The 15,606-nt window shown below is 31.5% G+C and overlaps 1 protein-coding gene across 1 annotated transcript; it reads left to right on the top strand.

The window, feature by feature from the left end:
- Positions 1 to 282: 282 nt before the first annotated feature.
- On the top strand, positions 283 to 3,168 carry LOC129292198 (uncharacterized). The gene is made up of 3 exons (XM_054929758.1): positions 283 to 400; positions 1,634 to 2,304; positions 2,828 to 3,168. Exons 2-3 carry the CDS (start codon positions 1,648 to 1,650, stop codon positions 2,930 to 2,932), a joined length of 762 nt encoding a protein of 253 aa, XP_054785733.1. The 5' UTR covers positions 283 to 400; positions 1,634 to 1,647; the 3' UTR covers positions 2,933 to 3,168.
- The last annotated feature ends 12,438 nt before the right edge of the window (positions 3,169 to 15,606 follow it).

The raw sequence follows: 15,606 nt of genomic DNA, 5'->3' as shown, positions 1-15,606 counted from the left end.
TTGTTAATTATGGCAAATTTGAGAGACTAAAACTTTCATTATCCCTATTTTTTATTCAAAGAAAAGCAGATACTAATAACATGAGATTATGCAAAGAATTTAAAGAAGGGGAGACACTAACGACATGAGATTATGCAAAGAATTAATGATATTCTTTTCCAAAGAATCCTACTCATAAAAAGCTTAAGAAAAGTCATGAATATTTTTGTGCTTTCACGTTACGTTCACAACCTTGTATATATAATTAACCTCAAACTCAAATGTTAACATGTACGAAGTTTCCTTTTTTTATTTGTTTACTATTGATTTCTCTATGTTGATTTGATAATCAACAGAGAACTTCATCGTGGTTCTAATAAGTTCTGACATCACAAACATCTCAAGTTCAAGAACCTCATAGGTAAGAATAAAGACTTGTTTCTATTCAAAAGTGTGTTTCAATATTTAAAAAGATATATAAAAGAAAGAAATAGGTTCCTTTTGAATGATCATGATTTTTTGTACTGTTCAAAGAAAATTTTGAGGATTATTATAATTTGGTGTATGATCCATAAGATGGGTACTAGGATATGAGATTCAATTTAAGATTATTCTCATTCAATATTTTATTTCTTTAAATACAAATTTTGAGATGAAATAAAATATTGCCCAGAAGGGATCTAATTTTATATTTTTTTTTGTTCCCATTCTTTTCACTGGAGGATGGGTACAGCATATATGCTCCATCACATATCTAAGATAAGACACAAACACGCACACACACGTAATTTGGGTAAATCTTCTTGGCTTGTTCAAATATATACAAAAAAGTAAGCTAATCTTCGCCTAACCCCATAAAAAATGAAAAGAAGCTTGACTCCAAATTTAAAAAAATAAAAAGAAAAAATTGAATGGGTAAGGAATATATACATACACACACACACAGATATATATATATATATATATATATATACATATATAAATATATATATATATATATATAAAAGAAGTGTCATACAGTATGGTTTGTGCGTTTGATCTAGTGTCCTCCATGTTAAACTGTATAGTTCAAGTCCTATTCAACTCGTACGTTTTCAAGTTGCATTTAACTGAATCGAGCTAGCTAGTACATTTTGCTAAAAGTAATATTATCATCAGCCATGGGGCTTATTTAAAAATCATCATATTCTTTCTTTATTAACATCCTATATCTTTAATATTCAAAATTCAGAGTTAAAAGGGTTTCATTTCCTAAAGATGATTCGAAGAGAGTTTTTATAGCTTTGACTCCTCTGTTACTATTTATGATATCATAGAGAGAGTATTTGTTTTACTCTTATTTATAAGATATCTAAATGAGTATTTGTCTATTCTTGCCCTTTGTTCCTGTTAAATGGTGAGAAGGTTATTAAATGTTAGTATATTTTATTTTTAAAATATTATTTAATATGGAGTAAATTTGAAAACTTATTAAATTTTTAGATTAATGAAGTTTAAAGTTTTTATTTATTTCAGTAAAAATGTTAGAAGTGACTTATAAATAAGATTAGAGGAAACATATTTCTTACATATACGAATTAAATTCAAATGCTGCAAACTTGATCTCACTATAGCTATTCAATAATTCATATACTTATTCATACTAATATCACAGATTTATCGTTAACAATGACGACGACAACAACATCATCATCATCAACCACATCAAAAATGAGCTTGAAGCTTTTAGTTGACATAAAGGTTGATAGAGTTCTCTTCGCCGAAGCATCCAAAGATTTCGTTGACTTCCTCTTTAACCTCCACCGCCTACCGATCGGTGCTGTCACGAACCTCCTAACCAAAACCAACATGGTGGGTTCATTAGGCAAGCTTTATGAAAGTATCGAGAATCTCAGTAGCACATACTTACTACAACAGAGCCAAGACAAAGACATGTTATTGAAACCAACAACCCTAATCCCACCTGGCTTCCTCTTGCTACCAAATTTCAAAGGGAATAGTGAGGTGTATGAGCCTCCTAAGCTTTACAGGTGCAGTTGGGGTAGTAGGTGTTCTAACTATGTGACTCTGGTTGTGAACACTTTATGTCCAAATTGCGATCGTTTGATGAACGATTCTGTGACATATGCGGGGAAGAAGAAGATGGAACTGAAAGGTTCAGGTGGGGAGGATGGGTTTGTGAAGGAGGCTGTGACATATACAATAATGGATGATCTTGTGGTTCTACCTACGTCTCCTATCTCGTGTCATGCTTCGCTCAACAAGTTCAACATCAAAGACATCAGTTCAATACAAGAAATGGTTGTTGAGTTTGGAATCCAAGAGGTAATTTTAATATATGTATGTGGTGTGGGGTTTTTTTTAGGGAGAATTATTGTCAACTCCAAGCCACACAGTAATCTAATTACCCCAAAATCCTCTAAAATTCATAAATTACTATCAAGTCCTAAGTCTCTTAAATGTAAATAAATTTATCTATGAAATAACAAAAATATAACCTTATCATATTTTATTTTTTTTTAAAAAATATAACTCATCCACCACTAATGCTGGAGCTCTAGTCATAGATGACTGGTAGTGGTGACTAGCCATGGTTGCTCTTTAGTGATGGAGAGGCCAATGAAAGCAATTCAATAATTGACAGTGCATGAGTTATATTTTTTAAAGATAAAATTTGATAATGGTGCTTTTGTAATTGCTTAGACAAACTTATTTACATTTAATGGATTTGGTACCAATTTATTTATTTCATGGGATTTTGGGATAATTAGAATTACTGTGCCTGATCGGAAAATAGTTCTACTCTTTTTTTTTTTCCTACTTTTCTAAACATGCTCTTATTGACCAGGCTATCCAACTGCTAGAGGCTTCTCTACAGAGCAGAAATGTTTTAACAAGTGTTTTCCTCAAGGATATCAAGTTCAAGAAAGAATCAAATATGATCCTTCAATAATGCCACAATGTGTGTGTCAAATAGTATTACCTATGTGATTCCAATTAACTGTTCTTTGTCATGGATAATTAAGTAGGTGTGCTTATTAAATATAAATTAGAATGGATGTAAATAAAAAAAAAAGGGTGAGTTAAAATTGTCATGTGCATTCCTAAGTCCCCATTGTATTATTCTTTGTGTGCTTTGTTGTAATTGTTACTTTTGAAATGAATTTGGTTGCTTTTTTATATTGGCTATTTGGCTTCTTACAATTGACTATTATATGTACTAAATTGGGGGTCTTTAGGCAATCCTTCAAAACCTTTCTTTTGGACCTCATAAAAGTATTTCTTTTAAACAGAGTTTTAGAAGCCATAAGTGTTTATGAAGGGCAATCATATGAGATTATGTCTTAGGCTTTCTATGGAGTTAATTAATTATGGAAAATTAATTTATACGTCTAACATATATGAACACACACACTTTTGCGCAAATAAGAAAGAAAAATCTAGGCAGAGACACTTGGGTTAGGCAAATCTATCAAAATAATTTCAAATAAGATAGGTGAGTCTGAATATGTTGTAACATCATGCCATAGCAGAAATGGGCCTTAGTAGTTCAGGGCCAGGAGGAAATTTACTAGCCCAAAATAAGATTGGAAGGATTGTGATGATGAGTTATATTGATTCATGACCCAAAAACATTAAAGACTCATCAACATGTTTATATATCTGACTATAACTAATAATTAGATGGGATTTAGGGGGCAATTTTGTCATTATGGTATTGTCATCGTGATAAGATTATATCTTTAAATTAAAATTCGATGGTTTAGATAATTTTTTATTTATACTTTTAAATAAATTTTTTTTTGCCTGAATGATGGTTAAAAGATTATTTTTATTTTAAATTGTGCATCTCTTAAAACAAAAACAAAACCATTAGGAAATAAAAAATAAAGTGAAATTAGATTGAGAATTTTTAGTTTTAATTTGAACATTCAAGATTGAATGCTTTGAAACTTGATCCATGATTCATACAATACCATATAGATCATGAATACATGGAAAGAGCATGTTTTCCACTCCCCAAAAAAAAAAAAAAAAAACAGCAAGAGTCGTGTAACAAAGCAGTTAGCTATCAAGATAGTTAAGAAAGGCTTGTTTGATTTTCTATTGTGAGAAAATTTTTTTGTTTTAAAAAATAAAAAATAAAAAAAATGAAAAATATGTTTTTGGTTGAGCTTAGGAAAATAAAAAATTAAAATTTATTTTTTAAAAAAACTAGAACATCTTTTTAATGTTGTTACCTTTTGTTCTATAAAATTAGAGAATAGGGCTGGGGGAGAATATAATGTTTTTATTAAGGAAAATCATATTAATAAAACAAATCCGTCACTCTTCACTTCACCATTTTAAATATGTTTTATAGAATAATTATTTAAAAAAAATATTTTCTTCAAAACTTATTTTAAAAAATTTTGTGTGAATCAGATTGGGCCTAATATCAGTCATTGAGAAATCAGTGGGTAGATTTTTGGCGAAGTTGGGATATTCATATATAATTCATTGGTTTTATGAAAATATAAGAAATAAATAAAGTACTTCTTCAATATCTTTAGTAGAGTCTGAATATTTGCATAGATAGAACAGTGGGATACGTAATGTTTGAGGTGATTTGAATAATGTTATTGCCCTAAATCTAAAGATTAATGATATAGAACATATGATAGTGCATTGCAATGAAAAATTATGAACCGATCCCCATGAACAAGCATTTGTTTAATAATTAACATACCCTCTTTTTAAAAATTAATATAGTGTGTTGATAATTACTTTATGGTCTAATCACTCACAAAATTTCATCTCATTAAATTAAATATCTTATATAAGTGTTTTAATAATTAATGACAATTAAAAATATAATTCACTTTTTTTAAAGAAATAATAATAACTCAAGTAAGAGTATACTTGACAAATAATTATAAAAAATATATAATGCCCTACATTATACGCCAAATTTATCTTTTAAAAGAAACTCTATATATTATGGTTGAAAGAGAATAAGAAATTACCTTTCATTTAAAAACAATGGTATGAATTTAAGTTGCCCAGCAATGATAGGAGTTTAAGCTGGTATCAATAAAAAAACGTCTTCAAAATAAATAGGCATTTATATTGGTTAATGAGCATTTTAAACCCTAAACTATTACACAAATAATATCTTAAACTAAAAACTCTTAAAATATACAAAAATTCTTATTAAGTTTTAAATTTTGAATGCTTGAAACCCTATCATTAAGTTGGAACAACTGTTATTTTTAAGAGTCAAGATGAGTGCCACGTTAGTATATGATTAGGTCCCACATCTACAAAAGCAATCACCATTTTCAAGCATTCAAAATTTAAAAGAATTTTTACATATTTTAGGAGGTCAAAGTTTATGATACTATTAATATAATAATTTATGTTTGAAGATGCTCGTTAACCCTTGTTTTAATAACATATTTTTGAAAGAGTTATCATCCTCAGCATCAAATAATTAACTTGAATTAATCAGAATCTGATGTGATTTCCGTTATCATGTGATTGTGTTTTTATTAAAAAAATAAATCTCCAAGGTTTAACATTACATTAACAAAATAAAAAAATGTAATTTAAATTTTCATTCACTGAAAAACATTGTAAATTATAAATAAATCAATAAGGTAAGGCGGCATCATTCCCCTGCCAAGAATTTTTTATTTGCAAGTGTATGAAGCAAAATAGAAGAGACGCACATACTAATTTTGACTTAACTTCTAGAAAGGGTGAGATCTGCGAAAAGCAAATTTTATTTGTTCGTAATCGTTCAAATGGACAAAAATCCATATCATTAATTATCATCATCATCATCATTATTATTTAAATTACATAAAAAAAACTGCCATGTCATCCAACGAAAAAGGTTCATGAGAAAGCAAAAGAAAGTGTTCTGGTTCCTCTGTCTCTCCTTTTCTTCTCCCCATCCCATCTACACCTTTAAATAATAAAATCAATGGTTTAAATTTAACAGTTTTTAACTAACAAATTAAATTTAATTATTTTATAAAATAATTATCATATAAAAATAAATAAATTTAAACTATTAAAATATGACTTGCACAGTTCACAGTTATATACCATTATTAATTTTTATAAATAAAATTTTTATTTATTTATTTTATTATAATCATGTGAGTTATTTATTCTTTATCTGATCCAAGGATGGAAATGAGATGTAGAAAAGAAAAGGAAACAAAAATAAGAAGAAGAAGAGGCAACACAGGGCCATGGAGGAGAGAGACGCACAGGGGATCTGCTTCCAAAAGAAAGTGAAAAAAAAGGTGAAATGGTGTGACATGGCGTAATAATTAAAAAGGTGACGCTATCCCTTACTGACATTCTCGCTCTTCAGCCTCTCTTAACCTGCCTCCTCTCCCTACTCCACCTTATTTCATGCTGCTTATTTCCTTTCTTAGAAAATCTTACAATTCATTAAGCTTGCAAATGGATGGATAGATTTGCATTAAAAATTTGGTTTTAAAATTTCATATTTAAAATTTATATATTCTAAATTTTTTTATTTAAATGATATAAAAAATTAAATTATAATATTAAAATCCTATGTTTAAATCTTAAGTAAAATTTTAAATTTTAAATTTTAAATTTGAATTTAAAGACAACTTGGACATCAGTGGTCCAATTAAAATTGGACTATGAGCGGTGACTAGGATTGGACAGCTGGCGTAGATTGGTACTAGATGTAATCACCTCACAAGATAACTAATATTAACCAATATCGAGGTAATCAAGGGACTAAACCTGTTAGGGATTACCAAGTTTTCACCATTTATTAATAAAAGAACTAAGTTTTCAAATTTCAAATGGGAGAAGCACATAAACAATTGGGAGAAACAATTTCAACCATAAAAGGGATCCTCAAAACTTTCAACAATAAAATCCCTCCCAAAACACTTTTATTATGCTCAAAACATGATTTCAAAGCAATGTGGAAACTCAAAAATCAAATGAGCCCAAAACATTGGGTTTCAAAGCTCAATTTGTGAATTATGTAGAAAAATAACACATGCATCATGGCTAAGTGCATATACATCACGACTCAATCATCTATGTGCCATGTGTTGCAGCATGAGGCACCATGCATCATGGCACATTGCACGCAATTTGACAGTAAAAAATTGTTGTCATAAGATAGCATTGGGATGAATTTTCGATGCATCTCAAATCTCCCTTTGACGTCCGATTGAGACGATTCGGTGTCTACACGGAGCTTTCTCCTAGATCTAGTTAATGGCACAAGTTTTACACTCCAATTTATTTTCTACCAAGAGTTGGACACCTAAACCAATTTTCACCACTTTTTTCACAAAAACCCACAACAATAGTATCCAAACTCACATACAAGTGTCAAAAGCCTATACTGATCAATCGACTATACTTAATGAACTCTATTAGACTCATGCAATATACAACACTCAACCAAATATTATAACACAAAAACCCTAAATTAATAAAACACAAAGGGGATGAATCTTTGCACAAATCAACTATTTTCATTTCAAATCAACCCGCAATACATGTAACACTACTTGTACAATTATTTTGGCCCTATACAAAGTTTACAACCAAATTTCACTAACTAAGGGCACAAAATACACAAGTTACACAAAACGATAGTGCAAGTAGCTCAAAATAATGTCATTTGACCTAGGTGGTAAATTAATAATGATAATGCACAAAAGCAATATAAAGGCATACAAAAAGATTACTCTAGAATCTTGGCTTGGCATATTTCCCCTGATCTAAATCTAGTGAGCTAGGCCCTTAAAATATTGAAAAGTAAGGATGAGTATAACCACTTAGTAATCAAGTTTCACATAATCTATATAGTTGCATATCAATTAAAAATAGATGCAAATAGGCATAAATATATAAATATAGCACATATGATGAACATAGCCACGATTTACAATACTAACAACCATATGATTGGGCCTAAAGTACATATATCCATATTAGTTGACAATGCACATCATGGGGTCACAATAATACTAACCATTCACCCCTAACATATGCTAGACCACATTAATAACAACTATGTATTAGAACTAAATTCATGATCAAATGTCAGCCTTATACCCTCCTGTTTCCTCTGACATGAAACTGTTAGCTATCACGTGGCTCCGTCTTTCACGAACTAACCCAACCTTCTACTTGTGAGGAGCTATCGGACCAAGGTTAATTCACTCACTTGTGTAATATGGTTTTCCCTAATACTAACAACTATGGGGTGTCATACCTTTAATCTAGCCTCCTCATGAACTGGTAAAGACTAGTTAGGCTCGAGTCCCTTATAAAACTAATAGGACAGTCTCGAATCACCCATGGGATAAGGGTTACCTTTAGATTCTAAATGTTAGTGTCAAGGCAAGTTCTCTATTCCAACGATCATTGCCAATACCTCGTGGATTTAACCATCTACTCCTCTTATTAGGCAAATTCCCAGCAATGATCATGTTATGTATGGACATCACATATTCATGCAACTCAATCATCAATCATATAACATGGATTTACATATCTATACCCATATAGTCAACTCACTTTATATGTCAAATACCATATTTTATCAATTTCATAGCAATAAGCCATTAATCAAATCATTAAACATAAATAGGTGGACTGCTAAAAGTTCCATTTTCAAAATCATACCACAAGTTCACAAGTTCATCATTTGCCAAAAATTGCATCAATATTCAAAATATCAACCATGTTTTCACAAATACTCAATTAATATTCAACTATATAAACTAGGTTTCTCTTGGTTACCTTAAACTTTTAAAAGGTCAAAGGTTTACCCCTTACAATGTCAACTTTTAAAACTTCTCCTAAGCTTGAATGGTGCCAAAATCAATGGTCTAAAATTAATTTCACAAGGATAACGTCATTATCCCATCTTTAGTAATTTTCAATACCATAACTCCACATTTTCTATTTTATCAATCCCATGAATTCACTACCCATTCATACCCAATGGGTTCACTAGGTTCTGTTAGCCCACATTATTATTAATAAGTCATTTAACTACTATTAATGAGCATCAAACTCTCGTGACAACCTCACTTACTGAAATTTTTGGATATTAATGACCTCCACCAACTAATCATACTTAAAATCATTAATATAGGATTTAAATACCCTAAACAACTTCCATTATATCCATTTTAACTAATGGGTTTAGACCCATAGCTCCTATGGACCAAAAATCAACTTTTTAACTCAAACCCTAACTTAACTCTTTTAAAAAATGAAAGTAAAAGAAAGAAAAAGGCACTATATACTTACCTTGTAAGTTAGGAAGCTTTTAAATATCCTTAATGGTCCCAATATGCATGCCATAGTAAAGCTAAGTCATTTTTTTTGGTTCCACCTTTCCTCCCCTTCTAATTTTACATACAAACATGAACCGGTTAAATCAAATTTTTTGCCATGTGCCACGACGCACGTAGCCTCCCACTATGGCGCATGACACAAAGAAGCCTAATCACGCTAATTTTACTTCCATGTGTCGCGATAGATCGTGCACATGCCACGGCATGTGTCACAAAGAGCTTTTCTTCACTTTTTCCTATTCTTTCCTTGCTTGGATAGCTTGACTTCACTTTCAACTTGCATCTTGGGCTAAAATCATGATTAAATACCCTAATTAGACACTTTTTGGCCACACACCTCATTAATTCATTAATCGCACTTATTAAGCTAATTAATTATGCTTTATTTTTCTAGATGTTACACTAGACGGTTGACTGTGATTATGACGAGGACCATCAGGGCCAATTGAGATTAAACTGGCAAATTCAACTAGGATCAGACTACTATTACTTAGTACTTATCATTTTAAATTTTTGTATGAATTTCACGAAGCCATGAAATTTTTCATTAGAATAAAATCATTATTGCATCATTCTATTGCCAACTTTATATCCAACTATGTTTAAATACATAGCAACCATTTTTGAAACCCTTCTTTCAAGAAATTTTGTTGGGTAGATGTAAGAAGAATTTTTTTTCCATTTGAAATGTTTTAGCCTTAAACTATTTTTCGAGGAGCGTTGAGTAAGTTATACTATAGAGTGGTGCAAAAAAGATCAACTATTTAAAACATAGCATCTAGCAGCCTCTATCTAATTTAAACAAATGTTTTTTTATTTTTTTATTATGGGCTCCACATTCATTTAACAATCTCATCTTCTACACCTACCACTTCCCCTGAAATCCATCCATGGTTTCTTTGCCTACCACTCTTCTCGTCACTCTCTTCATTAGTCTTCTTATTTTCTTTCAACTATCCTCCTCTTTCTGAACAAAAGAAAATGAAGAGGGTGTGAGCAAAATAGATTGCAAGGATATTGATATCTAATTAGGTAACAATCAAAACTTATGGAATGGAATCCATGCATGTATGATCTAGTGACTCTTAAAAGGTTTAATTCTTCTTATTCTTCAAAACTAACTTTCTTCCAGATAGAATTTCTAACATGTGCAAATCTTTACCTCTGAGAGACCTTATCATGATCACTTACAACTTAATAGATAATCAAGGTAAAATAACACCAAACACTTATTTGGATAATACTCTGGAAGGTATAGTAATATGTTGATAAAAGTTTAGTCACAGACAACTGATTTTAAAGTATAGAGCCTAAAGAAGAAGAAGAAGAAAATTCATAAGAGAAGACATATAGAGAGAAAAGTTCTCTTAAAAAAATTGCTTAACCTCTAATTCCCTTATACTATTACTCATGTACCCTCATCCTCATGGAAATGTAATGGTTTGTTGCGTGCTTTAGTACTGCGCCTCAGGATTCTATTGTTTGGAGGTGCTCCTACCATTTCCTTTGCCATTTGACCTTTCATACTATATTCATGCTCTCTGGAATGATCTCCCATATTTACTAGCTTATTGTTCTCTTTCTCACTTTGGTCTTTTATAATTAAATTAGGGATTGCATTTTAGGCTTCTATATAAACATCTTCAACTATCGTCTCTTGTTTTATATTCTAAGTCATTATTTAGGCCCACAGCTTTAGTCTAGGTCTCGCTCATGACATTACCTTTCCCATTGAGAATGACCTTGTCCTTAAGGTCAAAAGTTAGGTAGGCTTGATGTAGGTAATCATCAAACTCCCATATAGGCTCCGCATCTATGTCCTATTGCACCAAACATTGTGGCTTCTACTATTCTTAAACTAAAATCAACCTCTTCTTCAAGATTCAAAAAGGCTTAATCATAGGTCCCATTTCTTCATTCATTAATGGTAGCAATAGATAAATATCATTAGGAGAACCTACACATTGTTTCAAAGTTGAAACACGAAAGACTGGGGGATCTTTGCTTTAGCTAGAGATTGAAGTTTATATGCTATACTCCCACTCTTTGCCAGGATCAAAAAGGGCCAAAATATTTCATTGATAGCCTTTGATTATGCCTCAACTATATTTAGTGTTGGCAATAAGGTTGTAACTTAACAAAGATATAATCTCCCTCTTTAAATTGAACTTACGTTCTCTTTCTATCTACAAAATGCTTCATTCTAGCTTAAGCCTTTTCTAAATTAAACTTGAGAATGTCAAACACAGCATCTTAGTCTTGTAATTGAGTCATAACATTATCTTCAACATCTTGCCAATTTTTGGCTTTCAGCACAATAGGTGGTTCATGACCATATACCACCTTAAAAAGGGTCATTCCTATTTGGAATAGAAGGAGGTATTGTACCTAAATTTTTCCCAAGGGAGGCAGATAACCTACATTTTTAAAGCATGAAAAATAAAACATCTCAGATACATTTCTAAGCAACAATTTAGTTCAGCCATCCATTTGGGGATGATAAGCTGAACTCATTTGTAATGTAGTCCCTTGTAGCTTAAAAAGTTGCTGCCAGAAATTACTAATAAAGACTTTATCTCTATTTGAGACTATGGAACAGGGTACCTTATAAAGCTTTACCACTGATTGTTCAAAAGCTTTTACTACTTGAATGCTGGTATATGAGGCCCTTAAAGGTGTGAAATGCCCATATTTAGATAATATGTCTACCACAACCATAATCACATAATAACCCTTTGAATTAGGTAGTCTAATTATAAAATCCATAGCAATATCTTTTCAAAGTTGATTAAGAATTAGTAAGGGGCTTAATATACCATTGGAATGAGTTTAAAGAGCCTTTACTTATTGACAGATTTGACAAGACTGTATAAATTCTTTTATATCCCTCTGTATGTGTAGCTAATAAAAATAGGTTGAAATTCTAATATATGTGCAAATATACTTAGCATGTTCTCCCACTGTAGAGGAATGAAACTTAGTTATGATTTTAGAAATGATATACTATCTCGAGCTGAATGTGGAACCATTATTTCATTTTTCTAGAAGTCCCTCAACTGTTTTGTAATCAATCATGTCTTAGGGCTAATTTTTAAATTTTTTATTAGCTCATTCATTTCAACTGCTTCTATTAGGGCTCTCTTAATGTCAGTAACCATATTAGCTTGAGGAAGAGTGATAGCCATATGAAAAAAATGAGACAAAGCATCAGCTGCCTAGTTAGATTTCCCAAGCTTGTATTCTATAGAACAATTGAATCCCACAAGCTTAAAGAGCCATGCTTCTTGTTTGGGTGTTTGTATTGTTTGCTCAGATAAATGTTTCAAGCTTTTTTGGTCAGTGCATATGAAAAAGAATGGCCTTAATAAATAATGCATGAACTTCATCATTGCTTCTGTAATAGCAAATAACTCACTAACATTAGTAGATTAAGCCTTCAACCAAGGGTTCACTTTCTTTGAAAAATAAGCAATTGGGTGATTATCGTGGGAGAGAATAGCGTTGATTCTTATTCCAGACACATATATCTCAATAACAAATAGCTTTGAGGAATCTGGCATTATCAAAATAAGTACCTGGACCAAGGTTGATTTAAGATGTTCAAAAGCTTATTGTGCCTCATCATTCCATTTGAACTAATTTTTTTCATAGAAGAGAGGTTAGGGGCTGGTAACGGAAGCATAACTCTTAATAAACCTTCTATAATACCTTGTCAAACCTAAAACCCTCTTAATTGAGTAACATTAGAGGTTGCAGGACGTTCTTCTACTGTCCTTACTTTCTCAAGATCAACTTCTAGCCTCAGTGTAGATACAATATGACCTAACTAATGCATTTTGGTCTAGTCGAAAGAGCATTTGCTCAATTTTGCAAATAATTGGTGATTAAGTAAACAAGCCAACACTATATCTAAATGCTCAAGATGAGTTACACAATCACTATTGTAAACAAGGATGTCATCAAAGAACTCCAATACAAATCAACTTAAATATGAACAAAATACCTTATTCATTAAGGATTGGAATGTAGCTAGGACATTTATCAATCCAAAAGGCATCATGAGCCATTCATAATGCCCTTGCAGAGTTCTGAATGCTATCTTTTCTTTGTCTTCCTATTTAACTAGATCTCAAGTTTGGCTTAAAGAAATAACAATCCCCTTTCAATTCATCAATTAATTTGTCTATTGAAGGTATAGGAAAATAATCTTTCATTGTTACAACACTCAAGGCTCTGTAGTTAGTGCAAAATCTCCAAGTACCATCTTTCTTCTTCATAAGTAACAATGGTGTAGAATAGGGACTATTGCTTTAATGAATAATTCCCTCTGCCAGTATCTCATTCACCATTTTCTCAATCTAATTCTTTTGGCTAAAAGGATAATTATAAGTTATGACCTTTACCGGAGGAATTCCTGTTTGCAAATGTATTTCATAATCATGAGATTATGGTAGGGAAAGGCCCTTTAGGGCCTTGAAAACCTCTTGATATTTTATCAGTAAGGCAGCCAATTTAGGGGCGACATTCTTAGGGACTAAAAAAATTTGGATTTTCTTCAACATTAATTTTCTAACATTCCATAGGTATGGCTTAATAATAAACTTAGTCTTGCAAAACCTTAACAATTGGTGAAAGTAAGCCTCTTCTGGTAGTTATTTCCTATTACCCCAGAGTGTAATACATTGATCATTCTAAAGATACTTTAGAGTGGCAGTGTTATAGTTGGCTAGATGTTCTCTTAGAGTTACTAATAAATCGGCACCCAAAACCACCAAATTGTGACCGGCGTGTCACTTTATGCTCAAAATTAACCATAACTAACCTAAATATAGTACTTAGGCCAACACTAGATCTTCTCATATGGAGGTGGTTCTAACTCTTAATCAAGAAAACTTAGTGAATAGATTAACCATGTGATTGAAGTTTTTACCTAATTAACTAGTGAATTTAAAATGCAAACTAAGCTAAAATGTGAGAAATAAGCTTCTCTTATTAAGTAAGAACCCTAGGCCATTGCTAATGGAAGAATCCTAGCCTTAAATTGATTATGTCAGCTCACTCAAATTTCTTCCCCTTGGCTGAAAAAGTGATTACTCAAGACAACTATCTTAAGCAACCTAGCCTCACTAATTTAATTTTCTACGTGCTAATTACAAGCCCTTAAGTTGTCTCATTAGTTTAGCTTAGAAATTAACCAAGTGTTTAATTGAATTTCACTCCCTAACAGCCATGGTTTAAAGGTAACTTAAGCATAAAACTATGCAACTCAAGCATTTATCAAACATAACCAATGCAAGGTTAATATAAGACTAAAATCATTTGAAAAATCACATTCACATGTAAAATTAATCAAGTGGCTGAAAATTCTAGAGGCTAAATAGAGAAGAAATCAATTCAATAATCATGTTCTGATACAACCATTCATCACCAACTATAAAACTAGAGTCAAGATGAATTACAAATCAACTATAGTCATAGTCTATAAATTAAATGAAAACAAGATAAGGATTTGGTTGAGCTTAGCCAAAGATGATGTTTAATGCTCGTCTTCCATTAACTCATTCCTAGGATTCTATTGAGAAATTAGTTAGAAGACTCCATCACAATCTTGCTCTCCAAGAAGCTTGACCTAGCTAAGTTGAGCTCCACGAAAATGGTGAAATCCAAGCTTCAATCTCTTCACAAATGTGTGGGCTATGGTCGGCCAAGTAAGATGAAGTGAATGGTAGAGAAATTTTGGAGGTTTGATAGTTGAATGTAGAGTTATGGGTGCTGGACGAAAATGAAGAAAGTAGAAAGAAGGAGGAAAAAATGAAGAACAGGATGAACTAGAAAGAGAATGGAAGAGATGAATGAAATGTGTTGTTCAATATGAATAATGAAGGCTGAATGGCATGAAAAAGGTGTTAGTTTTAGTTGATCACTCAATTAAAATAAAAGAAAATAAAATAAAAAGGAAATTTGGGATCATGTCACATTTATTAGGTGGCACTCTCCTATTGGCTTGTAGATGATTTCAATGTGTGTCAAGTTAATCCCATGTATCATCCACATTTTAAGCTAATCTAGTCCATCCAATTAAGAGGAAAAATGTCTAAATGAATCAGCTCTTAACCCCTTGAAGCTTTAACTTCATTTTTCTAATTGATGCACAAGTCACATGTCACCTATACCACAAAATACATGAAATTCAATTAAATAACATATGACATCATAAAATTTGATTAAAGTGTAGAATTAAATTCATATTTAGAAGAAAGAA

Source organism: Prosopis cineraria, unplaced genomic scaffold, assembly GCF_029017545.1.
Source record: "Prosopis cineraria cultivar Desert tree isolate PC_DT_omini unplaced genomic scaffold, ASM2901754v1 PC14, whole genome shotgun sequence".
Taxonomy (NCBI): Eukaryota; Viridiplantae; Streptophyta; class Magnoliopsida; order Fabales; family Fabaceae; genus Prosopis; species Prosopis cineraria.
This window is presented reverse-complemented; position numbering and strand designations above follow the sequence as displayed.